This window comes from Lacerta agilis, chromosome 2 (genome assembly GCF_009819535.1).
Source record: "Lacerta agilis isolate rLacAgi1 chromosome 2, rLacAgi1.pri, whole genome shotgun sequence".
NCBI classification, from domain to species: Eukaryota; Metazoa; Chordata; class Lepidosauria; order Squamata; family Lacertidae; genus Lacerta; species Lacerta agilis.
The window spans coordinates 58,376,450-58,402,242 of NC_046313.1; the positions used below are offsets into that span (position 1 = coordinate 58,376,450).

The 25,793-nt window shown below is 41.6% G+C and overlaps 1 protein-coding gene across 7 annotated transcripts; it reads left to right on the top strand.

Moving 5' to 3' along the window:
• The first annotated feature begins 306 nt into the window (after positions 1-306).
• Positions 307-25,446, top strand: RUFY1 (RUN and FYVE domain containing 1). 7 transcript variants are annotated; one of them, XM_033140245.1, is made up of 18 exons: positions 307-494; positions 7,891-8,064; positions 9,038-9,155; positions 10,621-10,722; positions 11,087-11,210; positions 11,762-11,823; positions 12,824-12,889; positions 13,549-13,618; positions 14,278-14,379; positions 14,822-14,938; positions 15,248-15,415; positions 17,339-17,436; positions 18,381-18,500; positions 20,038-20,167; positions 20,952-21,046; positions 22,165-22,213; positions 22,951-23,028; positions 25,008-25,446. In XM_033140245.1, exons 2-18 carry the CDS (start codon positions 7,905-7,907, stop codon positions 25,146-25,148), a joined length of 1,800 nt encoding a protein of 599 aa, XP_032996136.1. In that variant the 5' UTR covers positions 307-494; positions 7,891-7,904; the 3' UTR covers positions 25,149-25,446. The 7 variants fall into 7 exon arrangements, with proteins under 7 accessions (XP_032996136.1, XP_032996132.1, XP_032996135.1 ...); XM_033140241.1 differs by having other exon boundaries at positions 311-445; XM_033140244.1 differs by having other exon boundaries at positions 344-445; positions 7,894-8,064.
• The last annotated feature ends 347 nt before the right edge of the window (positions 25,447-25,793 follow it).

Sequence of the window (25,793 nt, forward strand, 5' to 3'; positions counted from 1 at the left end):
AACGAGCCCAAGGGGGCGAAGTTCCTGAGGCAAAAGTCGTCTTCGCCTTGCGCGCGCTAAAGAGGCGCTTCCTCAGAAGTAAGCCCGCCCAAGTTCCTCCCTCGGCGACAGTGCAGAGCAGCCACACCAGGGCTGTGGGCGAGGAAGTCAGCGAGAGGGACCCGAGAGGGACAGGAAGAAGTTGCCGAGGCCCAAGGGCTCCTGACTCGCGTCATATGACCCAGCAAAGATGGCTGAAGGAGGGCAGAGTTGCGAAGTAGTACCTGCTGCTCCCGCCGCGGGAGAGAGCGAGGGTTGCGAAGCGCCTGAGCTGAGGGGCGGCGGCGGCGGCAAAGAGAGGCCGGCCGAGGACTCGCGGTGGCCGGCTCCCATCCTCTCGCTGGCCAAGAAAGCCTCGGAAAACTTAGCAGCCGGCTATGGGAGCGCCCTGAAGTCCGCAGCTTTGGTAGGACTCGTGCCCAAACCGCTCAGCAATGACAGCCCAGCCAACCCAAGTAGGGCCATGCTTATTGCTTGTGATAATGAATTATTTTTTTAAGGGGGGCGGCGGGTGGAGTGCGAAGAAGCAGCAAGTGGTTTTTTTTATTTCCTAAACTGCCGGTGGGGGGCGGAAGCATTGGTCGCCCGGCGGAGGGAATGCTTTCTTACAGTGTGACCCAATATAAACACAAGTATTTGGGGGAATAGGAGGTGGCTAGGCTTAAGTCAAGGCTGCCTGCATGAGATGGATACATTTATGGTTTTTTCCATTTTATTTGGGATGGGGAGACATGATAGAAAGCGTATAAAACGCACGTGGTGTGGGGAAACCTGCCGCTTTCCAGGTGTTGCTAAACTACAACTCCCATCATCCCTGGCTGCTTGTGCTGATGGGAGCTGCGTTCTCCACGCCAGAAGCCGAGTGAGAAATTCCCCCCCCCCCGTCTGTCATGATGTTAGAACCTTGGGATTTGCTACTGCAAGAGCTGGTGATGGTCACAGACTTAGATAGTGTTACCTTCCATCGATTATTCTGCTACCTCCCCCCCCCCCTTTAAAACATTATCAAGATGCTAGTCATGATGGCTATTTATTGCCTCCAGCAGGGCTCTTTGTATGTACTTAATGTTTGATTGACCTAGGAACACTTCCCCCAAATTCCAGACTGAGGCTTTGTACTTGGTGTCACAGATATAGAAAAACCACTCTGCACAGCAGAGAGCAGTAGATCCCTGACTGGTTTGAGGCCAGCGTTAAGAACATGGAGCCTGTTACCACTGCAAAGTGCAAGGCTGTTTTGAACTAAAAGTGTGCGCCCTGCAAGAAGATGCTTGCTGCACTGAGAAGTGCAAGGAACAATGCCCAGAGGATTGCCAGGAGATGTGTCAATGACTACTGGCTAAAGCTGTGTCAGAGCATTCAGCTTGCTGCTGATAGTGGCAGTACTCGCAAAATATACGAATACATGAAGAATGCCTTTGAACCAACAGTAGAAAAAAACTGCACCACTAAAAACCTTGTCTGGAGAGACCATCACAGACCACAGCAAGCAGATGAAGCAATGGGCAGAGAACTATCAAGAACAGTACTCACAGGAAAACATGGTCTTTGACACAACAGTTGACAGCATCCAGAGTCTGCATGTCTCAGGTATGTGGGAAAGCCCTAGGACAGGATGGAATTCCAACAGAAGTGCTGAAAGCATGCCTCAGCTCCCTCATGACTCACCTCCACGGCCTTCTCTTGCAGTGTTGGGAAACAGGATCTATGCCACAAGACATGTGTGACCTTCTACAAGAACAAACGTGACTGCCATGACTGTAACAATTATAGTACCCTGCTGAGTACTTTGGGGAAAGCATTCACCCATGTAGTTCTCAACAGATATACAGTCACTTGCTGACAGGGTCTATCTCAAGTCACAATGCGGCTTTAGAGCTCAGAGTTCAACAGTCAACATGATTTTCTCAGTGCACCAGAAAAATTCAGAGAACAGGATGGCCCCATGTACATTGCCTTCATAGATCTGATGAAGGCCTTTGACTTCATCAGCCAGAAAGGACTCTTCGCACTGCTCAACAAGATAGGGTTCCCATCTAAGCTGCACAAGATTATCATGTCCTTCCATGAGAACATGTGTGGCACCGTTCAGTATGACAGTTCATCCTCGGATGCCTTCCCTATTAATACTGGTGTGAAACAGGGCTGTGCTCTCATTCCAACTCTCTTTGGCATATTTTTCTCCCTGTTGGTCTCCTATGCCTTCTGTTTGACTGAAGATAGTGTGTACTTCCATTCAAGGAGTGACGGGGTGTCTGTTCAATCTGTCAAGTCTCAATGCCAAAAAAAAAAAGTGTGGCGGGTTCTCATCCACTAGATTTTGTTTGCAGATGAAGCAGTCTTGACAGCACACTGCAAGGAAACTCATCAACCATTTTGTCCAAGCCTGCGTGGAGTTAGGCCTTACCATCAGCCTTACAAAGACCAACATCTTGGGTCAAGACATCGCCAGCACTCCACACACCAGCATTGGTGACCACATGCTGGAAGTGGTAGATGACTTTGTTTACCTGGACTCCACCATAACCAGCAACCTCTCCATTGATGCAGAGCTAGACAAGTGTATTGGAAAAGCAGTTACAGCAATGGCTTGTCTCCCCAAAAGGGCATGGGAAAATGTGATGCTAATGACCAGGCTTGAATGTTGAGCATGCTGCTTTATGGAAATGAGTGGTGGGCACCTTAACACCTGCCTGGAGCAACACTTCAATGCCTTCTATATGCACTGTGTCAGGCATCCCACTGTGGGGCATCCCATAGCAGGACAGTCTCAAACAAAAATGTGCTCTTCCAAGCTCACATTCCAAGTTTATTCGCAGTTGTTTCTCAACGAGGTCTATGCTGGCTTGGTCACGTACATAGAATGAAAGATGTTAGGATCCCCAAGGATGTGCTTTATAGGAAGCTGGCTTCAGGTACTAGGCCTGTTGGCAAACCAACTCTGTGTTACAAAGATGTCTGCAAGTGTAACATGAAGGCTGGCAACATTAATCCCACCATGTGGGAATCTCTTGCAGACTACCACAGTGCCTGGAGACAGACATTCAGGTCATGTACACACAGCAACAAGCAGAGGAGAAGTGGCTGCTATGAGGAGTGCAGAGAAAAGAAATGCCATGGCACACCTGTAACAGCAAAACCAGGCACCTTCATCTCTCCCTGCTGCAATAAAACATGTCCCTCCCATATTGGTTTCTTGTCACAGCAAGCGCTGTAACTCTCCCAATGGTTTGAAGGTGTATGCTACCATTGCCTCTCGAAGCAGACGGAAGCAAACAACAGCATGCTCAGAGTTCATCTCCTTCACATGTTCTAGTGTTGAGGTGTGGAACTGAAAATAGATTCAAGGACTAAACTCTAGCAAACTCTTTGTTTGTTTATTTGTTTGATAAAATTGATATACCATTTGATTGTAGAAAATCACAAAGAGGTTTGCAAAAGATAAAACAGTAATAGTAGACTGCATTTTATTTATTCTGAAGTGCATTACCATTTCTTTTGTCTACCTATTTCATTGATGTATAGATGTTTGGAAAACTGAGGTAATTTTAATCTGTTTTAGTATTTTAATTTTTGCATTGCAGGGGGTTGAACTAAATGACCCTTGGGGTACCTTCCAACTCTACAGTTCTATAATTCTGTGTTTTTAAGTACTGTATTGTTTCTCCTGGAGAGTTTAGTTCAGTTGAAAAATGACTTGCACCGATTGCCTGTACTGTATCAGGTGACAATGACTTAGATGACTATATAAAAACACAATTGTGTAGAAATAGAGCATAAAGTTGTAACTACTAAATCTAGGCAACCAAAATGTTTTCATCGATTATTAAAAGTCCATAAATTTCTAAATAAAGGCTGATGGATGTCAATTGTAGCTTACTCCAGGGTTCCTTTACCTTTTTTACCTTTACCAGACTTATATATAATATTTGGAGTATTATCAAATTCCAGGAGGGAAAAAATCACTCTAAGGGTAAAGAAAAAGGGATATCCTAGTGTAGAAATGTAACTCTTAAGTTAATTGGAAGGGAACAAGATGTCAGCTCTGTGAGAGAGAGCTGTTACTGTCAAGCCAGTTATGCAGGAAAATTAGGAGACCCAAATGTGTTGCAAATTACCAATGCTCTTCTCTGTGCATGTTTACTCAATGGCAAGCCCCACTGCGTTATTTGGGGCTTACTCCCAAACAACTGTGCATAGTACGTCCACCACTTGAGAATAAGTCCCACTGGGCTGTTTTATCATTCTTCTATTCCTGCAAAGGACTGGTAAGCTGATTAAACATTTAGTCCTGGAACTTAAAACAATTTTCCAACACTGGGATGCAAGATTTATATGAATAGTCATGTTAATTTGTGTTATGGCAAAAACAGAATATTGTGGTACTGAAAGAATAATCTTGTTAGGGTTTTATCGATTGAAGTTCAACTTGGGAGTAAACCCACTGAAATGAAGGGACCTAAGTTAGTCATGGTCATCATTTTTAATGGTTCTACTCTGAGTATGACTAACATTAGTTGCAACCTTCAGGTTTTTTTAAGACACTGTATTTTTATCCATGGTGTAAAATACGTTGGAGAAATAGAAGGCAATAAGGGCATGGAGAAATTCACTGCAACTAAATATGTTGTTGTGTTGTTCAGTCATGTCCGACTCTTCGTGACCCCATGGACCAGAGCACGCCAGGCACGCCTATCTTTCACTGCCTTGCGCAGTTTGGCCAAACTCATGCTAGTCGCTTCAAGAACACTGTCCACCATCTCATCCTCTGTCATCCCCTTCTCCTTGTGCCCTCCATCTTTCCTAACATCAGGGTCTTTTCTAGGGAATTTCTAGGGTATTTCTCACTAAATATAAATACCTACAAATACAGTGGTGCCTCGCAAGACGAAATTAATTCGTTCTGCGAGTGCTGTCGTCTAGCGAAAATTTTGTCTTGCGAAGCATGGACGGGGGAAGTGCGGTTTGACGGGGGGGAAATGAAAATTTTTCGTCTTGCGAGTCGCGCCCATAGGGAAATTCGTCTTGCGAGTCACCCTTTCGTTAGTGAATGCCTTTCGTCTAGCGAGTTTTTCGTCTAGTGAGGCATTCGTCTTGCGAGGTACCACTGTACATGGAAACCTGAAAAATAGAATAGTATGGCATTCCAGTAGTCTTAAATCATGTAAGCTTCCCATAGATATTTGGTTGGCCACTATGAGAATAGGATGCTGGACAAGATAAGACTTTTGGTGTAATCCAGCAAGGCTGTTCTTTATATTCTTACTGACAAAGACTAACTGGGTTATTGTGCCACTTTAGAGGCATGTGTATACCACCCCACCTTAGCTAACAAACAGATCCTGATTACTGGAGCATTAAACCATATGATACACTGCCCAATGGGCAGGCAATGCACTTTTTTGTAGCAAGTAAGAAAATAGCCTTATCAGGCTTTTGAGAAATGCAGGTGCTACAAACTTTTTATGAATTCTGATTTATATAGGAATTCTTAAAATTTGTATGATTCAGTTAAAGTGGCATGACAAGAGTATTGTGGCTCAATTTTTTATGACATAAGCTTTCGTGGACTACAGTTCACTTAAGCAGATGGATTTTTGCTGCAATAAACTAACACAGCTGGAATTTATGACAACAAAAAAGTGACCAAAATTTCCCTCACTGATTTCTGCACATCACAGTTAACTGAGTGTTTCAGAATTACCATCAAGAAAATAAAAGATAAAAACCTCTCAATGTTGCTTGCACATTCACACTTTTTATGATTGATCTGTTCTGCCACTGTAAACTGCTGAAGGATAACTGCTGGCAGATTATTGTATCTCTGAAATGTTTTATTGTGAGTTTCAGGCTGCTGGGCATGCTTACTTAGAAAGAAGCTCCAATGAAAGCAACCCAAGTTGTTTCTGACTAAGGTTGTTGGTCCTTTGTTCTGTATTTTACGGTTTTAGATTTTTTTGATGTTTTAATGATTTTATTATACACCACAATATATTTAATGAGTTGGTGGTTTGTAAATATTCTAATAAATAAACAAGTCTGCAAACCTACCCACACTTATTTTGAAGGAAGCTACAGTGAACTCAAGAGGGAGATATGTATGAATACACACTTAAGATCAGATTATTCATGTTTGAGAAAGCAATATATGTATACTTTCAGAAGTGTCTTAAACTTTTAACAGTTATCAATTCTATACAGTTCTATATGAACTACTACCGTTAAATGCTTCAGTTTGTATACATAAATTGCCTTTATGTTTAAAGCTGGCCATGACTGTTTTAAATTAAATGCAGCTGAAATATCTCATATGCTCTAAAATAGTCTTCATTTAAGGAATTGTTTCTCAAATATAACAAAACACCCCAGCCATTGCAAGGGCCTTTACTTCTGATTTAGTTTGCAGTTTTATGCTCACATCTGAAAGAAAGCCCCCCCCCACCTTGAACTCAGTGGATCCTGCTTCTGAGTAGACATGCATAGATTTATAGTATGTATCAATCCATTGGTGACTATCAATTCATTATCCTCGCGTTTGGTTTTCCACGACGAGAGGAGGAGGCCTTTAAGAAAGTAACAGCGACCAGACAACTAAAATGGCGCCACCCCTCCCTTGTTTACAGTGTCGCGCCGCTTCTGCCCAAAGCCTCTTTTCCCCGTTTGCCCAATGAAGGCTGCGGTAGCGGCTGGGCCTTAAAACCATTTCCTGGCCGGTAGGAACATGGGAGGGCAGATCGCTGGCTGTGGCCAATCCGAGACACCGGCTTGTGCACCGGGCGTCCCGATTGGCTTGCAGGAAGGCGATCAGCGGCTTGGGTGCCTTTAACCAATGAAGGGCCTCTCTTTGGATTTTGAGGGGGAGGGAGGTGTTGCTCTGGTAACGCCAGGTGAAGGTGAGATACCAATGGGGAATTAAGCGGGGGGGAGGGGGGTTATCGAGGCCTCTGCTGAGGGGTCGTATAAGTGGTGGGTGGTGGTGGGTGGGAGCCTCCCTGGGGAACCCACATTGCGGGAAGCTTATTAGCACTGAGCTGCCAAAATGCAGGTGTGTTTGTGTGAGCCAGAAAGAGACTACAGAGGAGAGCAGAAGGCAAAACATGCTCGGAAGCTGCTATTGCTCTGCTCCCCTCCTTCCAGCGTTGATCTCGCTGCTCTGATCCTTCTCCCTGTGAAGTTAAGATGCTTTCATTTTCACTGCAGAATGCGGGTCGTACCAAGGCAGGATCCGTGGGGGCTTCCATTATAGTCTGACTGGCAGGTGTTTGTTTCTCTGTGTCACCATCCTTATGAGCTCTTCTGTGTGTATTAGGGCATAACTAGGACTGTCATTCTCATAGGAGACACAAAATACAATTAAAACATTGCACCAAAAATGTTTTCACTGCTTTCTTTTTAACAGTGATTGGGGTGGGAATAAGCGGTGTGTTTTAATGCTTGTGGGTATTTTAGACATTAAAGGTCTGTGATTGCTCCTTGGTTTGTTAATTGTCTGTCTGTCTGTCTGTCTGTATCTCTCTCTCTCTCTCTCTCTCTCTCACACACACACACACACACACACACCACCTAACTGTATCATTTCAACCCTTTCTAGAGTGCATCTGTTTCATGAACATTCACTGTCTTAAGAAGAGAGGTGTATATATAGTTCCTGATATATGAACAGAACAAATCTTGGATTGTTTTGGTTTTTCTGTTACCTCTTTTCTCCTCCACCACCACCTCTGCAATATTTCTGTTGTGCTAAACTATGAAGCAAGATGGTGTTTTGTGGGGTTTGGTGTTTTGAGAATAAGTCTACCAATCTTACTTCAGTTTCTTTTCTAATATGTATGTGTATCTACATTTGTTCAGCAGCCAAATTCCACATGATGGAAGAACGTTCAAATCTCATGAACATGATGAAATTGAGTGTTAAAGTCTTAATCCAGTCAGCTCTGAGTTTGGGTCGGACCCTTGATTCAGACTTCCCTCCTCTGCAACAGTTCTTTGTTGTGATGGAACACTGTCTCAAGCATGGACTTAAAGGTGTGCTTCCTTCCAGTATTGGTTTTGCCTTGTGGTTTCAAATAGTATATTTTTCTTATCCTTTTATGGATGTGCCTTTGATTATAGCCTTGCAGCTTTAACCAGTTTATCTGGGAGTCTCCCCCACTGAATTCTGAATAGGCATATATAGGATTGCATTGTAAGAGTATTTTAATTGATGTGGCTCTTTGCTTTAACTGTGCACATAAGCAGGTTAACCACCAGATATTTCTAGAAGTCATTAAAAATGTGTGGTTTGTGTCATGAGAAAATGCTTAGAAGGTGTAATAGATAAAACAAAAAGGAATTATGTGTTTGAAGTGGAATTCATAGCCTGATTAATTCATCAATTTACCTTTTACTAAGGAAACAGAAGTACCATTAAAGCAAGGCCCATCTGCTGGACCACTTACAGATCTTGTTCTAGAACTCTGTAGGATGAGAAATGGAACAAGTTTAATAGCATTGAGAGCATTGTTGTGTGTGGCACTAAAGATGACTCTGAACCCTTCCTCTTGCTACTTGTCTGCAAGTGTGAATGTAGCAAATGCGTGACTGAGATAGGCTGCCATTTTAAACTAAATGTTCAAGCTTGTCATAAAAGTTTTACAATAAAATTGCAGAATGCAAAGTTGGGGGGTTGTTTTCCTAAAAAGAACTTCATAGCACAATCATATTACTTGAAAGTATTATCATACTGTGTTCAGTTGGTTTTACTTCCAGGTATGTGTGTGCAGAATTGTAGCCTGAATGTGAGGTGTGAAAATACCTTAATTATGCAAGCATATCCATGTTTACTTAGAAGTAAGTTCCACTATGTTTAATGATGCTTACTCCTTCCCTTGTTAAGTGTGCTTTCTCTGTTTGACATTTGCTTTATGTTCATTGAACTGTTGTGAACCTTTTTACTTTACACACATTAAACTGAAATAAAGCAACATTATTTCCTTTCCATTGCCTTCCTTTTATCTAGCTAAGAAGAGTTTCATTGGACAGAACAAATCATTTTTTGGACCTTTAGAGATGGTGGAGAAACTTTGTCCAGAAGCATCAGATTTAGCAACAAGTGTCAGAAATCTGCCAGAGTTAAAGTGAGTTTTAAAAGATTCAGGTTGAGGTTAAGGGAACAAATTGTTATAAGGAATGAGGTTGAGGTTGCTAATAGTATTCGTATACCTTCATAATATTTTATGGGTTGATTTGTTAACAAGATGATGGGCTAATTTCAAGTTAAAAGATGGGGGAAGTTTCACTGAAAGTATCCTTTATTGATGGGGGTTTCCAGTGCTAATGCTATTGATGTATACAGTGACAATTTAGCTACTTTTTCCTGTCATTTAATGCTTTTACCAATAACGTTTTACATTTAAGACTGTCAAAATTATTACAGGTTTCTTTTTTCTTTCTTTATAAGAATTGTTGTGCCAATTCAGAGCAATGGGTTTTCAACAGGTGTCAGATGCCAGAGAGAAACATTAAAGTGGGTACTGGGGAAAAGTCATATTGATCTCAGTAGGACCTGCTTCTATATTAACTATTTAGACCTGCCCATATGTCTTTCCCAGTAATCAACTGTTAGTCCATATTTGTCAGTTTGCATTTCTTAGTACAGAAAGTATTGATCTGATATGTAGAGATCTTTCCTATTCTAATTAATTCAAGAGGGTTCTGGAAGCTTCTTTGTGTGAAAGAAACAAGCAGAAGGTTCATGATGATTTGGTTATTCCTTCAGAGAAGCTGAGTACAGCTGCCTTAAACTGGTTCTCTTATCTCTTCTGTCAAAGTCATGCTGACTGTAAAAATAGGCCAGAAGGAGCCTGAGTTTCACTTTTTCTCTTTCTATCTCTTTTCCTACTGGTGTGATGTTCTGTACATAGTATGCTTAATGTTAAGGTTTAGACTTATTATAGGTTATTGTAAGTTTAAGTTTAGTCTGCTGCAACTGGATTTCTTATGGACAGTGCCAATCCTGATTGCATTGGATTTGTGACCATTATGCTCATTTGGCTTCAGTAGCAGTAAAGCTCTACTGGATGAAATATTAATTGCCTCTGGTCTATTTTTTGGGAATCCTGCAAAGTGTTTAAGATTTTACTCTGCTAACTATACGTCTGGATCAATAAGAGTAGAATTTCATGACAATATTCCCATTACTTAAATGTTCTTTCCAAATCTTCTGTAATAAGGTATTTCTAGTGCTTTTTTCTTTAAAAAAATGTTTAGGGGTACTCTCATTTTCCTATTCATATTGAAATACTGCCCCTCAATGAGGCCAAACTTAGATTCACAAAATGTTTAGGGGTATGCATACCCCCAGAAAAAAGCACTGGGTATTACAGTACTTAAATTAATTGGTAATTCACTAATTAATCAGTTAAAGGAAAGGCAATGAATAAACGTGTAGGCCTAAATGTTTTTTATCTGGCTCATATAATAAACAGTTATCTGTTGCAGGAAATAGGTATTCATGGTAAACTGCAGAAACATTTATCAGATGCATTTTTATATACCAAGTGGAAAGCATGTTTGACACCTGGTGTCCTTGTGAAATTGTAGGACCCCAATTGGAAGAGGCAGAGCTTGGCTTTATCTTGCTGTGATGCAAAAGAAACTGGCAGACTACCTGAAAGTACTCCTGGACCACAAGAATCTATTGAGGTATATTTGGAACTTTTTATTATTATTATGGAATAACACATCTTGCCACACAGGGAAGCATCTAAAGTAAATGAGTTTGATCCAGAGAAAAGCCTATGGAAAGGGGGCTGGCAGTCCTCAGCCCACTACAGTACCCTTGAGAGAAGATTTTCAGAGGCTGCTGTTGCACGGGGTAGGGTGCAGGGTATGGGGTGAGAGAGAAAGCCAGCTTGCATTATCTCCCTTCTGTTACTAGTGCTTGTAGTCTGACCATAAACTTGATAGGAAGGACTGAGCTCAGTATAATCTTTACTGAATTGTTCTTAATTTAGGTGGATAAAACAGTACCCCCCATAGTTATTAAATTATCTGTTTTCTTTCCTAGTGAATTTTATGAACAGGATGCCTTAATGATGGAAGAGGAAGGAGCTGTGATCATAGGTCTACTTGTGGGACTGAATGTCATTGATGCAAATCTCTGCTTAAAAGGAGAAGATTTGGACACCCAGGTGAACTTAGGAGTGATATTTAACATTCACAAACAACCCTGTAGACCAGGAATAACTTGTGTGTAGTTCAGGCCTATGTTATCCAAGTAGTCTTAATCTGTCTTGAAGCCAGGGGGTCATATGGTGGCATTAAGCAAGCAGAAGCAATTCTGCTCATTCAAGGTTGGACACCTGATTTCTACCACTTTTCCCTACTCACTGCCATATGGGAGAGCCTCCTACTGTGCTAAGGCCAGTGTATGTCTTTGTGTGTGAATTGAGTCCTTATGAGTAGCATTTCCAAAAGCACTTCTTGTACTATGAGCCATAGTGTTTCCTTCCTTTCCATTTTGTGGGGTGACCCCACCCAGCACTGGCTGGTGCACCCCATGGAGGGTTGGTCAAGGATGAATGCATCCCCCAGGCTGAAAAAAAAGCTGGCCTCCCGTGCTTTATTCCCTTAAAACTTGTTTATTAGAATGTGGAGGAGAGGTATGAAAATAAGTAAAGCATAGCTAATCCTGTTGAGGCACTTAATTGAATTGTAAATAAATCTTATTTTGTCTTTTCAGGTTGCAGTGATTGATTTTTCCCTGTACCTTAAAGATACACAAAACAGTGACAGTAGCAAAGAGTATGTAAGGTTGAATTTATGTTCCTAATCATTGTTTAATAGAAATTTTAATTGAAGTAGACGAACCCATATTTAGGGATTTCTTTAGTTCTTTCTGAGAAAGAGAGGAGTGGGAGAAATGGAATATAGAAAGGCTATTGACAAAAAAAAATAGGGCAGAGGAAATATATAGAGGATCAAACATGCTAATTCTGGCTTCAGCGGCCTTTCCTCCAGTTCCACTCATAATTTGATTTTAAGGGCAGGCATCCTATACCATTCCCCTATTTCTACACACAGGTCCTACACACCTGTCTTGTTGAACTAACGTGGACTGAAGGAGCTGTGCTCTGCTAACTGGGGAACCTGGATGAGCTGCATAGAAAACCTGTACATTTTTTATTTGTATAATATGTATAACTCATAACAATGCATTAAAACTGCATCCATTGCAGTCCTGGGTGCTTTTCTGACTGAGCTTTTAAAACTGTGCTTTTTACCTGCTCTTAACTGTGCGGAGAATTAATTTTTTAAAACTCAGTTTCGTTGTGTCTTTACACATTGGTGTGCTAATTATCTTTTCATATTGATAATGGTTTTTTTCAGTATCTCTATTTTGGGTGCAACTGCAATTTGACCTTGGTGGCCAGAATGTGGGGCTGATTTTAATCCCTTGGAGTGTTTTGTCCCCTGTCATTTTTTAAAAAATCCAGCTGCACATCTTGTTGACACCAAACTGGTCCTAATAAAGGAAGAGTATTTGCATATATAATGCATATGTAGCTTCTTGTATGATAACTTTCCTCTAATATAACATGACAAGCCTTGTGGCAAACTGACTATAGTCCACAAAAAAACTTATTCCATAATACATTTATTAGTCTTTAAGATGCCACAAAGCTCCTGTTGCTTTTGCTGCAAGAGAACCTATATGGCTGCCATTCTGGAATGTCTCTAATATAAATGTTGCACTTGAGAGAATGAGCCATTCTTTAAAATACCGTCTTTATTTCAATATCAGAGATGGAGGCATTACTGCTGTGCTTGATCAGAAACATTATGTAGAAGAACTTAACCGCCATCTAAGGTAGGCTTCCTTGGTGAAAACTTGATTTCCCCCTGTCCTCTTCCCCTCCCCCATGTTTAAGACCACAGCTTTAGCTACATTAGCAGTTTAAGGAATGCTATACCATTGAAAAAATGTTTTCATGCTTATTCCTTCAGAGGGAATCTGCCCCTTTTCTTCGTACAGTGGTACCTTGGTTTACAACCACAGTCTGTTCCAGAGGTCTGGTTGTAAACCAACACAGGTTGTAACCCAAGGCGCGCTTTCGCCAATGGGGCCTTCAAAAAAAATGGTTGTAATCCCAAAAAATTGGGTTGTAAAAAGGGGGGGGGACATGGACTTCATGGACTTCTGGGTTTGACGTGGTTGTAATCCAAAATGGTTGTAATCCAAGATGGTTGCAAACCAAAGTACCACAGTACTGTCTTGCTCTTCTAGCGCCTAGTTCTGCTAGCCTTGTAACTCCCCCACTTTGAACCCCCATATTTACAATCCAATAATATTGTTTTGAATACCATCATATTTTTCATTAATTTTCTTAAACTGTGAGCGCTAAGTGTTTTTTTTTGGGGGGGGGACAAAAAACCAGAATAAATCTTGGTTGCTTAGACTTCCCTTCAACACTCCACCTTTTTTGAGTGGCTAATGTTAAGCAGGTCTTGGTAATCTTTTTGTCACAGTTGCACTGTTGGAGATCTGCAGACCAAGATAGAGTGCCTAGAGAAGACCAATTCAAAGCTCCAGGAAGAGGTTTGTGGTGCTCAAGTTTATTTCAGTCGCTACTGGTGCTTGCTCCTTTTTTGAAAATTTTGAAGTGACTTCCTTCTTGAAACTGCGAATCTTATCAAATGAGTTTCCTGAGCAGAGCAAAACTAATATGAATTGGGAAACTGGAAAGGTCATGGTGAGGAGAGCCAGATAGTTCATTTCCTCTCGTATACAACCTAAAGGTACATGGAACATAGGAAGCTGCTTCTGTACCAAGTTAAACCATTGCTCCATCTAGCTTGGTGTTGCTGATGCCGACTAGTAGCAAGTCATCAGCGTTTCAGAGGGGAACCTTTCTTATCTCTACCTGGAGAGGCAAGTGCTCTGCCATTGAGCTACAGCTCTTACACAGTGTCTGGACTAAGAAGGACTTGACCATTTTAATACTGAGAAGTTTTCCCTCTCATGCCTCCTTTTTGAAAGGAATGTTCATCAGCAGAAAAACTTGCCAGTTTCTGTCTTGGAATTAAAAAACAACAACAACAGTTATTTGTATCCACCTTAGTGACTGAATTATGAAATATGAGCTTGCCTGGTCTTAATTTCAGGCGGAAGTTGAATGGGATGTTTTTTTTAATATTCATCCAGATGATGCATGGTGGTTTGTTTCCTCTCTTCTCACACCCACCTCTGTTTGTCAGCTGGCAGCAGCAACTGATCGGATCAGGGCACTTCAGGAAGAGCAGCAGGAGCTGAAGCAAGAAAATGAACTAATCCGTGAACGAAGCGAAAAGCATGTCGAGGTCAGATACAGTATGTAGCTGATGTGTGTGGAGGTCGAACTAGGAGCTTGTTTTCCATTTAAACATTAGCATACCTCTGTAGGTCACTTTGTGCAGGAAAGTCTCCTTTAAGTCCCTAAAATATCAGGAGCCTGCAGAAGGACTTTCACTGTGGCTGCCTCTGTTTCGGGGAACATCTTCGTTGAAATACAACAGGCACTCTGTATTTGTAGCTTTTAGAAACAATTGAAAACATTTTTGTTGCAACAAGCTTTTCCTGATAGATTATTTTATATATATTCAGGACAATTAATAAATTAATAATACGAGACACATATCTTCCTGTAGTTAATACCGTCTGTAGATAGAGAACCACTTCTAAATAAGCATAATTTCTCTCGTGAGAAACTTACCTACTCTAATCTACCAATAGGTTGATTTCTCAAATAACCTTTTATTCTAGGTAACAAAACAGGACACCAAAGTTGAACTGGAAACATACAAGCAGTCACGGCAAGGCCTGGATGAAATGTACAGTGATGTCTGGAAGCAACTGAAAGAGGAGAAAAGAATCCGAACGGTGAAACACCATAATTCATTAACTGGAGCAAATCATTGTTTGTTCAGTTTCTGTATGCACCATCGTAGCAAGCTTGCTTGGATGCTGTGCCAGGGGTCCCCTGATCCTATTTGGGACTATGGGGGTGGGGATTACTGGGGGAGGGTGCAGAATAGTGTGTCAGCATGCTTTCAGCAGCAGTCTTCATATTCTTTTGATTCCAGCCATTGTCACACAATCTATAAAAGCACAAGTTCACACGGGTCAGGTTTTACACGGCTCAACAGAAAATATTTGTTATTTATGCAGATTTGAATTTTATTTTTAAAGGAGCTGGAAAAAGAGCTGGAGCTGCAGATTGGAATGAAAACAGAAATGGAAATTGCTATGAAGCTCCTGGAGAAAGATACTCACGAAAAACAGGACACTTTGGTGGCACTTCGCCAGCAGCTGGAGGAAGTTAAAGCTATCAATTTGCAGATGTTTAATAAATCTCAGGTAAATTTGTTAAGTAAATGGAGAAGCAACCTATTCACTAGGTATGAGCATAACACTTTAAATGTGTACAGTGCGTTCTGATCATTAGCTTCATCCTTGCAAGAGCCCTGCGTTGTAGCACAGGGGTGGCCTGTGTGCAGCCCTCCATATATGTTTGGACTTTAACTCCCATCATTCCTGACTGCTGGCCATGCTGACATGATGGAGTTATGGTCCCCAACACAGGAGGTCACCACACAGGCTACCCTTGATGTAGGATCACTATTGTGGTCAGGTTTATAAATGGGGAACTGAAAAGGAGAGTGGCCTGCCCAAGCCCACACATTCTTCCTTCCCCTTATACATTGGCTTCAGTGGAGAGATCCTGGTTTGTTTAAACCAGAGTTCCCCAGTGCATCCAAATGAACCAAAGCGAGCATGGCAGGAAGAGTGCATACAGACCTGATGCTCATTCCTAGCTTCATAAAACATGGCCCTCTGTTTTAGTTACAGGTAGGTAGCCGTGTTGGTCTGCTGTAGTTGAAACAAAAAATTTTTAAAAAATCCTTCCAGTAGCACCTTAGAGACCAGCTAAGTTTGTTATTGGTATGAGCTTTCGCGTGCATGTCAGCAGGTTTACCACATCTATCAGCCAATCACCCATTCCCACCACCCTTCTGAGCAATACCCCTCCCACCCTCTCACTATATATAAGGGTCTGGTGACTTCTGTTTCAGTTTATCTGAAGAAGTGTACATGCACACAAAAGTTCATACCAAGAACAAACTTAGTTGGTCTCTAAGGTGCTATTGGATGGCCCTCTGTCTCAACTGCAATATACCTTCTGGTTCAGTTATATAGCAGTTTCTTACATTAATTTTTATTGTGGGGATTTGTCACCCTGTTAGGTACAATGTCAGGATTCTGAGTAGACACAACCAACCTTGCATGAATATACATTTTGGGTAGAATTTAACATTGCACTCTTCCAATAAGCATTCCATCTTGGTAGTTGGAACAATCCCCCCCTTTTCTCCCCCTGCACTCTGTTTGGAGTGGGGATTCTCATGACACCCCTTGACTCTATTAGGGCATGTGTTTGGAGGGATCCCCATTGCCCAAGCAGAAGTCCTTGCGCAGGGCTTCCACTGACAGGGCTGGTAAGATGAATCCTGCCCTTTTCATGTACTCAATGATGTATAGTGAGCACAACATTCATTCACTTTCTTAGTGGCTGGAAGAAAAATAAAACTTCCTGCTTATGAGTAAGGGCCTCTTCACATGATACAGTTGAAAGGCAGGAGATTGCTTAGCTAAACATTCTTTAGCCATGGCAGCCTTTCTATAGGAACCAAAGGAACTTCCCGGGGAAACATGGCTCTTGATCTCTCTCTAATCAGCTTAGTTTTTCAGTCACTTGTTTTGGCCAGGAGGTCTGAAGATTGCAAGGCCTGTGTACATCTCTGCTTATTTTGGATGATAGATAGTATTAAGGGTCAGTGAGAGAATCCCATTAATCTTTTTTTCTTCTTCTGAGATGCCTTAAAAGTATGTGAGAGACTCACATGGTTTGTATATAGACATAGGATGGGGCTTGCACAATAGTGATTTCCTTGTACTAATTTGGGTTTAGCTTTTGGGAGGCTGTAGAGTATTAAACTTAATTTCAGATGTCTAATTCATCTTTTCTCGGGTCCCAAGGTTAAGCTAGTTCCTTGATTCTTGCCTCCAGGTTGCCTGTTCTAGCATTACATTAGTGAGGCAACTTTATTCTCTGCCTTTTGAAGTGGGAAAAAAACCTATTTCAGTATGAAGAGGGAGACATGATGAAGTATCTTTCTGACCTGTTTCATTTCTAAGCTAATCATATATGGCCCTGGAATGGTTTGGGTTTTGTATTTACAGAACAATTTTGCAGTGAGCAGTTTGTTTGTTTCCCTCCAGAATGCAGAAGGTTCGTTGCAGCAGAAAAGTGAAGCGATATCATCCTTTGAAGGCAAAACGGATCAAATGATGTCTTCTGTCAAGCAGATGGAGGGCAGGTAATCCCTTCCATAGGCCTGATTAGCTGTGACCTGCCTAGTTCCCCAATTTTTAATGTTTCCAAAGTCCACATTAGTTTCCTTTTATGGGCGCAACATGTTTCTAGGGAAGGCATGGATGACCCACTGACCTATTTCCTGTAATCCCCTTTATCTTTCTGTGATCAGGAGTGGCATGGCCAGACTCTCAAGGGCCATGTAGAAAGCCCTGGAGGGCTTAATTTGGCCCCTGGACCTGAGGTTCCTCACCCCTGTGCTAGATGCTGAAGAAGGATAAGGCAGACATGTGAGAAAGTTCAATATAGTGGAAAAATCAGGGGAGGGAAAGGAAGAGAGCCATGCAGGGGAGGTTTGGGGTGCCCTTGGGCAGAATGGAAAACTGATTAATTTGCAAGAGGGAAAGGCAAGTTGTACTTTTAAGAGAATTGTTCATTTATATGCCACATTTCTGCCAATGCACCCTAAGGTGATTTATGCTTTTAACATACTAAAACAACAGTTTAAAAGCATAGAACAGGATTCTCTCAGGCCGCTCAATGGTGCCTTCAGGAGCTGATGGCATGAGCTGCCTGGCTGCCTTTTCTTCTGCCCTCCCTCAAGGCACATGGGGCTTAAATAGCTGTTAGGACTGTTCACTGAAGCTGCTGGTGGTCTCCTTAGGAGCTGAAAACATAAGCTTATTGGCTCAACTTCCCCAAGCTCAGGCTAGTACTGGTGAACATCTGTCTCCTTGCTGGACAGGGTAACTTAGGCAGACCCTTGTGGGCCAGAGTGCTGAAGGCTGACCTACCTACCCTGCAGTAGCTACTGACATGGTGTGAAATGTTTGTGCATAATATAACATGCATGATAAGGGTGTGTTCAAAGGCAGTAACTTTGGCAAAAGGGAAAGACTACTATAGTTCTATGTAGCTTGTGTGTGTATCTTTTTTCTTCTTCTTTAGATTGCAGCATGCAGAAAAGGCCAGGCAGGTCGCAGAAGAAAAAAATGTCAAACTGAAACAAGAACTGGGTGGCAAAATTGTGACCTTGAAACAGCAGCTAATCCAGCTGGATAACAAGTGGTAACCTTGTGTTATGTATTGTTTATCCTTGGTTGTCCTGGAAACAGGGCGTTTAATTCACAGCTTAAATGCCTCACAAAATCAGCTAGCCACAAAGCTAACAAGATGCATCAGCGTAGCAAATTAGTTGACACTAAACTTTCTAATACGATATGAGAGCTGTGATCATTTTGAATTGTCATTTCTTATGCATTCTTCCATATATTCCTTCAGATTGATTGTGCCTATAGTATCTAAAGGCAGGGCCTGTCTTAACTTGCTGTCACTCTTATTGGCTGGGACTAAAGAAGTGAAGAACTGCATAGCTATTTTCATGCATGTCCCAAAGAAGCCTATGAATTTGGATTTCTTAGCAGCGCTCAGTTCAAGAAACATGACAAATGACTCGTGAAACAGAGACATTCCAAAATGAGGGTGTGCTGTTAAAAGAAAACATCACCCAGAAACTCACATGCCTAAAGTAGCTCTCTGGATCCCAGCCACTCAGTTGGATCCAGCGAAGAGCTAGTGGAAAGGGGTGGGCAGAAGCAGGCTTTCCCATCTCCTTATCCCCCTGGCAGCCCCAGATAAGCTTCTGCAGGTTGGATCCCCCTGCTATATGTGGTGGGGGAGGGGGTTGAGGGGTAAGGGAGCAATTCCTTAAAAGTGGGCATAGAGGCCTTGCATGAGTTGGAATTTTGCTTGTGGAAAGTGCCTCTGCTCAATTTTGCAGGGATCACCCCCTCCCATGCCACAGCCCGCCCCATTTTCAGGGGGCCCCAATCTTCATAGACATCTCTGGGGCTGCTAGGGAGAGGCAGAAGCAGGAGAGTCAGAGTCCACCCATTTCCACAAGCTTTTCTCTACATCTTCTTTGGCGATCACTCGTCGTCGAGTAAGATTGTCTTCCATGAACACGGTCTTAACGGTGTCCATAGGTGACTGTGGAAGCCAGTTCTGGATCCACACATCCTTCCACAGTGGGGACATAGATTTCCGAGCAGGAGTTGATCATGGTGAGGGTTTGCCAAACCTGCCTTCCTCTTAGTTCATTTCTCCCTTTCATCCTTAGTTTGAGTGTCTTCAAAGTCCATGACACCTTTGGCAAAGGTTGTTCTCCAATTGGAGTGCCTGCAGGCCAGTGTTTCCCAATTGTCGGTGTTTATACTACTTTTTTAAGATTTACCTTGAAAGAGTCTTTAAACTTCTTTTGTTGACCACCAGCATTACACTGTCCATTTTTAAGTTCAGAATAGAGTAGTTGCTTTCGAAGACGATAATTAGGCATTTGAACAACACGACCAGTCCGACGAAGTTGATGTTGAAGAATCATTTTTGACACTGGTGATCTTTGCTTCTTCCAGTACACTGGCATTAGTTCACCTATCTTCCCAAGTGATATCCACTATCTACACAGAAATTCAAAACTCCTCCCTTGTGGCATGCTACCTCGCCCCACCCCCATAATTATTTCAAGAATTTCTAGCGAAGTGAACACTGCTGTTAAACAAGCTTTGTTTCTAACTTGGCGTTTGTTTGGTCTCTGAATTTAAAACAGTTTAACTCTTGAGAGAGAATTAAAATCCGAGAAAGAGCAGCGGCAGACCCTGCAACATCAGCTGCATCAAGAGAAGGACACTACAGCTTTGCTAAAAACAGAACTGCAGCAAGTGGAAGGGTTAAAAAAAGTAAGTGAGCTGGAAACCCAAATCACAGCCAGACCAAATGCTGTAGTCCAGAACCTCTGTAGGGCATCAACTTTGAGAATGCATGACAGGAAACGTGGGGAAGTAACTTGGGTGCCTTTCTACTAGTATGTAACGTGGCAGATTCTCTCCTTTAAGGGTACAGGGGTTGTTGTAAGCTACTGGTTCAAGAAAACTTAACCACCAGGGAAGAACTGTTCTTTCTCTGATCAGCAAATGATCAAGTGAGCACCCTCCTTAGGCTGAGTAAAGCCAGTCAACAATGCCATGGCTAAGACTAGCAGCCTTTCCACAGGCAGGTTTTTTCGACATAATGGAATGTTGCTCTTAATAGTTAAGGCAAAGTCAACCATTCGTTGGCTTAATAGCAAGGTACAGTCATACCTCAGGTTACGAACACTGCAGGTTGCACGTTTTCGGGTTGTGGACCATGCCGAACCCGGAAGTACTGGAATGGGTTACTTCCGGTTTTCGGCACATGCGCAGAAGCACAAAATGACATCATGCACAGAAGCGCCGAATCATGTCACGTGTGTGCACAGACACGGCGCTTCAGGCTATGAATGCTGCGGGTTGCGAACGTGCCTCCCGCAACTGGAGGTATGACTGTAATACATTTTTACAAACGGCAGGTAGTCAGTTTTTCTCTCCTTCACCCCAAAGTGATAAGGTTGAGATCTTATCAGTCAAGTTCAAAATAGCGGAGGAGGAGGAGGAGGAATTCCCTAATGAAAATTATATAGCCTTTTTGTGTTTTGTTTTATAGGAGTTGCGAAAACTGCAGGAAGAGAAGCAGCAATTGGAAAAGGTCTGCGAAGAACAGGAGCAAGCCCTTCAAGAAATGGGGCTTCACCTTAGCCAGTAAGCATGTTCTGATATTGGGCCCCATTCTGTTCATCTCTCATTCCCAGAGAGGTTGCATTATTGAGTTAACTTGTGTAAGATAAGAATAATAGAATTGTAGAGTTGGTAGGGACGCCAAGGGTCAACTAGTCCACCTCCCCGCAATGCAGGAATCTCAACTAAAGCATGTTTTATATGGCAATTGTTTTGTCATGGCTACACTAGTGTTTCCTGCAGAAAACTGCAGAGGCGCAGCTGTAAACAGGATGCATACCATGTGACTCCCAATTTCAAACATAATTTACAGACCTGCTGGATCAAAGGCCCATTCTGGTCCAGCTTCTTGTTCTCAGTGGCCAACCAGATGCCTAAGGGAAGCCCACAAGCAGGATCTGAGTGTGAACGCTCTCTCCCTGCTTGCAGTTCCTGGCATCTTGCATTCAGAGGCATACGATCCCTAGGGTTGGAGGTAGAGCATAGCCATCATCAATAGCAGTTATTGATAGCTTTAGCCATGAATTTGTCTCTTAGTCATCAAAGTTGCTCCTTTGTAGGAGCAAATTCCATGATTTTAGCTATGAATAAGCAGCACCTCATTTTGTCTTCCTAAATCTTACATTATTATTTCATTGGATGGCCCCAGGTTCCTAATATTATGAGAGGGGGAGAAAACTTTGCTATTGCACAGCGCGAAAGAGTACAGAGGATGTTGCTATTAAAAGTCAGTAAGATGCTGCATAGGGAGCAAGTGATTCAGAAACATGCTACTGGGATGGAAATATGGGTGGCTCAAGGCAACTTTTTGGTCCCTTAGATTTGGAATGTGTTTCCTTCTAGAAACATTTCACCAATCTTGAGAGCTTGCATATCAGTAAGAGGATGAGCTACGAATTGGAAGTCACTGGTTTGAAACACTCCTCTGCCATGAACTCACCAAGTTGCCTTCGACTAACCACTGTTTCACCCTTCGCTAGCCCCACTCCATCTGCAGTGTGGAGATGATGATGATGATGATAATAATGGATCTTGTGGGGGTTATTGTAAGAATCACAATACAGTGTATGTGGTGTCCTCTGAATACTGTAAAGCACAATACAAATGTAAAATGTTGCTAATAATTTTATTATTTTTTCTAGATCCAAGCTTAAGATGGAAGATATTAAAGAAGTCAATAAAGCATTAAAGGTATTGCAGCTTTAACAGCATTCTGGCATTTATTAGCAAGCTGGTTGGTGATGGCTGCTGCTGCGGCTGCTGCTGCTGCTGATTCATTATTTGCATCTCTGCCCCTGCCAGCATGGGATACTTTGCTTCAGTTATCACGAGTGTGGCATTTTCAAACTTCTTGTAGTAGCAGCTTTTAAATACCTTTTTTTGTTCTCTAAACATGGCATGCTCTAGTCCAGGGGTCCCCAAACTAAGGCCTGGGGGCCAGATGCATCCCAATCGCCTTCTAAATGCAGCCCGCGGATGGTCCAGGAATCAGTGGTTTTTTACATTAGTAGTAGAATGTGTCCTTTTATTTAAAATGCATCTCTGGGTTATTTGTGGGGCATAGGAATTTGTTCATTTCTTTTCAAAATGTAGTTCGGCCCCCCACAAGGTCTGAGGGACAGTGGACTGGCCCCCTGCTGAAAAAGTTTGCTGACCCCTGCTCTGGTCTGAATGAACACTACCAGTTACATAACATATAGTCCTTTGGATGCTTATTCAGAAACGAGTCCCATTATGTTTGATTGGCACTTACACCCAGTTAGGTGTGGATAGGGTACCAGCTTTTTTCCCACTTTTGGATGGCAGGAAGTGGGGAATGCTAGATATAATTGATGCTATGGCTAAGCCAACATTACCTAGACAGCCATTCAGCCTCACTGGTGCCTTACATGAGAAGGTGTATATTGAAATAATTCATTTTGTTTTAGGGTCATACATGGCTAAAAGATGACGAAGCAACACACTGTAAACAATGTGAGAAGGAATTTTCCATTTCAAGAAGAAAGGTAATATAAAGGGCTAACAAGCCTCCTGGTAAAATTCTGAATTATTCCATGTATCTGGGAGACTTGCCTGGGAGAGAGAGCAATTTCTAAAGCATGACCTCCCTTTATAGAACAGCAACAAGCAGCATCAGGGATGAAAGTGCAGAAAAAGTAAATTTGAGCCTTGAAGCATCTACTAATAGTTGCTTTTCCCACCCTACGGAATTTAGGTTTGTAACATCCCAGTTCAGTCCCAAGACATGCATCAGCAAACAAGTACCTGGTGGATACTATTATGTTTTGGTATCAAAGACCTGATACTAAGTTTGCTTCTGGGGAAAGTATATCAAAATTGGAGTGCCACCGCTGAGGAAATATTTCCTCAGTTGAATTATCTTAATGTACAGACCTGTACAAAAGGAACAGCTCCTCCTTAAAACAATCCAGTAGTAAAAGCAGCAGCAACTTGACCACTTTTGAAAACCTCAACAGCAAAGGGACATGGCAAGGGGATGGTATCCACAATATACAAAATACTGCTCCAAATGATTTTGCAATAATTTTGATATTTCAAAGCTTGATTTCCTCCCCCCTCTTTCTGCGGTTCCCTAAATTATTTTTTTATATCTCCTGCATATCCAAATTAACTTATTTGTTCATTCATTTGCCTTCTTTAAATATATACTCTTATGAAACTGCAGGTTATTACAAGAATCCTGCCAGTGTTATCTGTTTACAATTTATCTGTCAATAGTCAATAAACCATTTCCATACTGTTATTAAATAAATAAATAAACTTAGTAACAGGGGAGGGGAGTGTGAAAGGGAGGTTCGTTGCAATTAATTGGTGGCAGCGTCGTGATTCGAATTCATCACCCACACGCCTGTTTAGTTGGGAATCAGACGACTTTATTTTTCTGGCAGAAAAATGGCACATCTAAGGAAAGCTAGGAAAGCTAAAGGTGATGAGAGAGCTGAAGAGGCGGAACCAAGAGAGAACCCTAATGCAGAGTTAGAGATGATGAAAATTAAATTAGAGATGGCCAGAGTTGAGGCAGAGGAGGAGTGAATAGCTTCAGAGGAAAGAATGCTATTAGCTAAAGTAGAAGCTGAGAAAGAAAAAGAGAGGGCTGCTACTGAAGAGAGAATTCAGTCTGAGAAATTAAAATTAGAATTTGAAAGATTGGCCATGGAAAAAGTACCGCTAGGCAGACTGAGGCTTGAGGAAATTCAAGTGAGATCAGAATTACCTCAGAGTCAAACCACTAGTGATATTACCTCAGTTAATCTCAAACGTTTTCCGAAATTTGTGAAGGGAGACGATGTAGAAGCATTTTTTAGTTTTGAAAGAGTGTGTACTGAGTTTAAAATAAATGAAGACAACTGGATGATGTATCTGAGACCACAAATATGTGGGATACTAAGTGAAATCTACTCCAATTTGAGAGAAGATGAACTATCTAGCTACGAAAAATTTAAACAAAGGGTAAAAGTGAGATGTGGTTTAACGGCCGAACAGAGCCGAAGAGCGTTCCGTGAGGTAAAATGCAATCCTAAAGAAATCTTCTCACAATTAGCCCACAACACATGAAACTGATCTGTAGAAAACGTGAAAGAGGCAATGTGGTACTTTTGTAAACTAAGAAATCTTTAATAATTTTTTTTTAAGAAGCAGCTCCTTTGGGGCTATGTTGAGTTTGCAAATTTGGAATTGTTTTATGAAGCCAGGAAACCACTCTTTTACCCTAGATAACAAATACGAAATTATCTGAAATGCATGCTGTTGATTGAGACCATAGGCTTTGTTGTTTACAACTCTCCTTTGCTTTCAGCCCAATTTGAGCCCCAACTCATTTATTGTAGCACTTCAGGAATGCAAGTTGACTTTATTTCCATTTATCTTAGTGAGACTTGCGGACAGCTACCTTTGATTTGGAGCCTGTATTTAAGAATTGCTTTTGCTTAATAGTCTCAATACTGTATTTTCACTGCCTTTGCAGCACCACTGTCGAAACTGCGGTGACATCTTTTGCAACACTTGTTCCAGCAATGAACTTGCACTTCCATCCTATCCAAAGCCTGTAAGAGTTTGTGATACTTGCCACACTTTACTGCTTCAGAGATGTTCATCTTCTTCCTAAGACATTGGCTTGTCTACAGGAAAATCATTTAAGACCGAGAATGAACCAAATGTTTGCTTTTTTGGGAATCTAAATGCCACCAGTATGTATCACACAACTTTCTTATGGTACTGTTTCCCATGATAGAATGGGACGAGGTTTAATTTATACAAATTGGGCTTACAAAAATAATAAAAATTGTTAATGCATAGAATCTGCCGAGATAACTCTAAATGTGCTCAATGTGCTGCAGTCTTGAGATGCGGTCATACTTCTGGTTTTGTTTTTAAGATGTAAAAAGCTATCGTTTGTACTTTTACATTTGACCTCTAAAAAACATTACTTTTCTCAACACTTTAATCCCTCTACCTATTGTAACAGTTCCACTTAAAAATTCCTCTAGATTTATATGTTAAAGGAAAAAAATGTCAATCTTAATCCCTATGGAATAATTTTTTAAGTAATGTGTAAAGAATGTGCCTTTACTTCAAAAGTAAATAGAGTATATAATGTTTCTAAAGCACCTACAAAATAGTGATTCGCAATAAAGACTTAAATGCAATTAAACAAGTTCATCAATATTTGCAAGTTTCTTGCAATTCAGATTTAACAGTGACTTCAACCATGTGCAAAAAAAATCATATGGCAAAACTTGCTTACAAGGTG

Bases quoted from the DNA above. Each gene is read 5' to 3' on its own strand.
- RUFY1 (XM_033140239.1), top strand. From the start codon at position 6,869: ATGAAGGGCCTCTCTTTGGATTTTGAGGGGGAGGGAGGTGTTGCTCTG. The intron at 12,890-13,548 runs GTAGGCTTCCTT...TTTTTGTCACAG, and splicing joins GAACTTAACCGCCATCTAAG to TTGCACTGTTGGAGATCTGC. The intron at 21,047-22,164 runs GTAAGCATGTTC...TATTTTTTCTAG, and splicing joins ATGGGGCTTCACCTTAGCCA to ATCCAAGCTTAAGATGGAAG.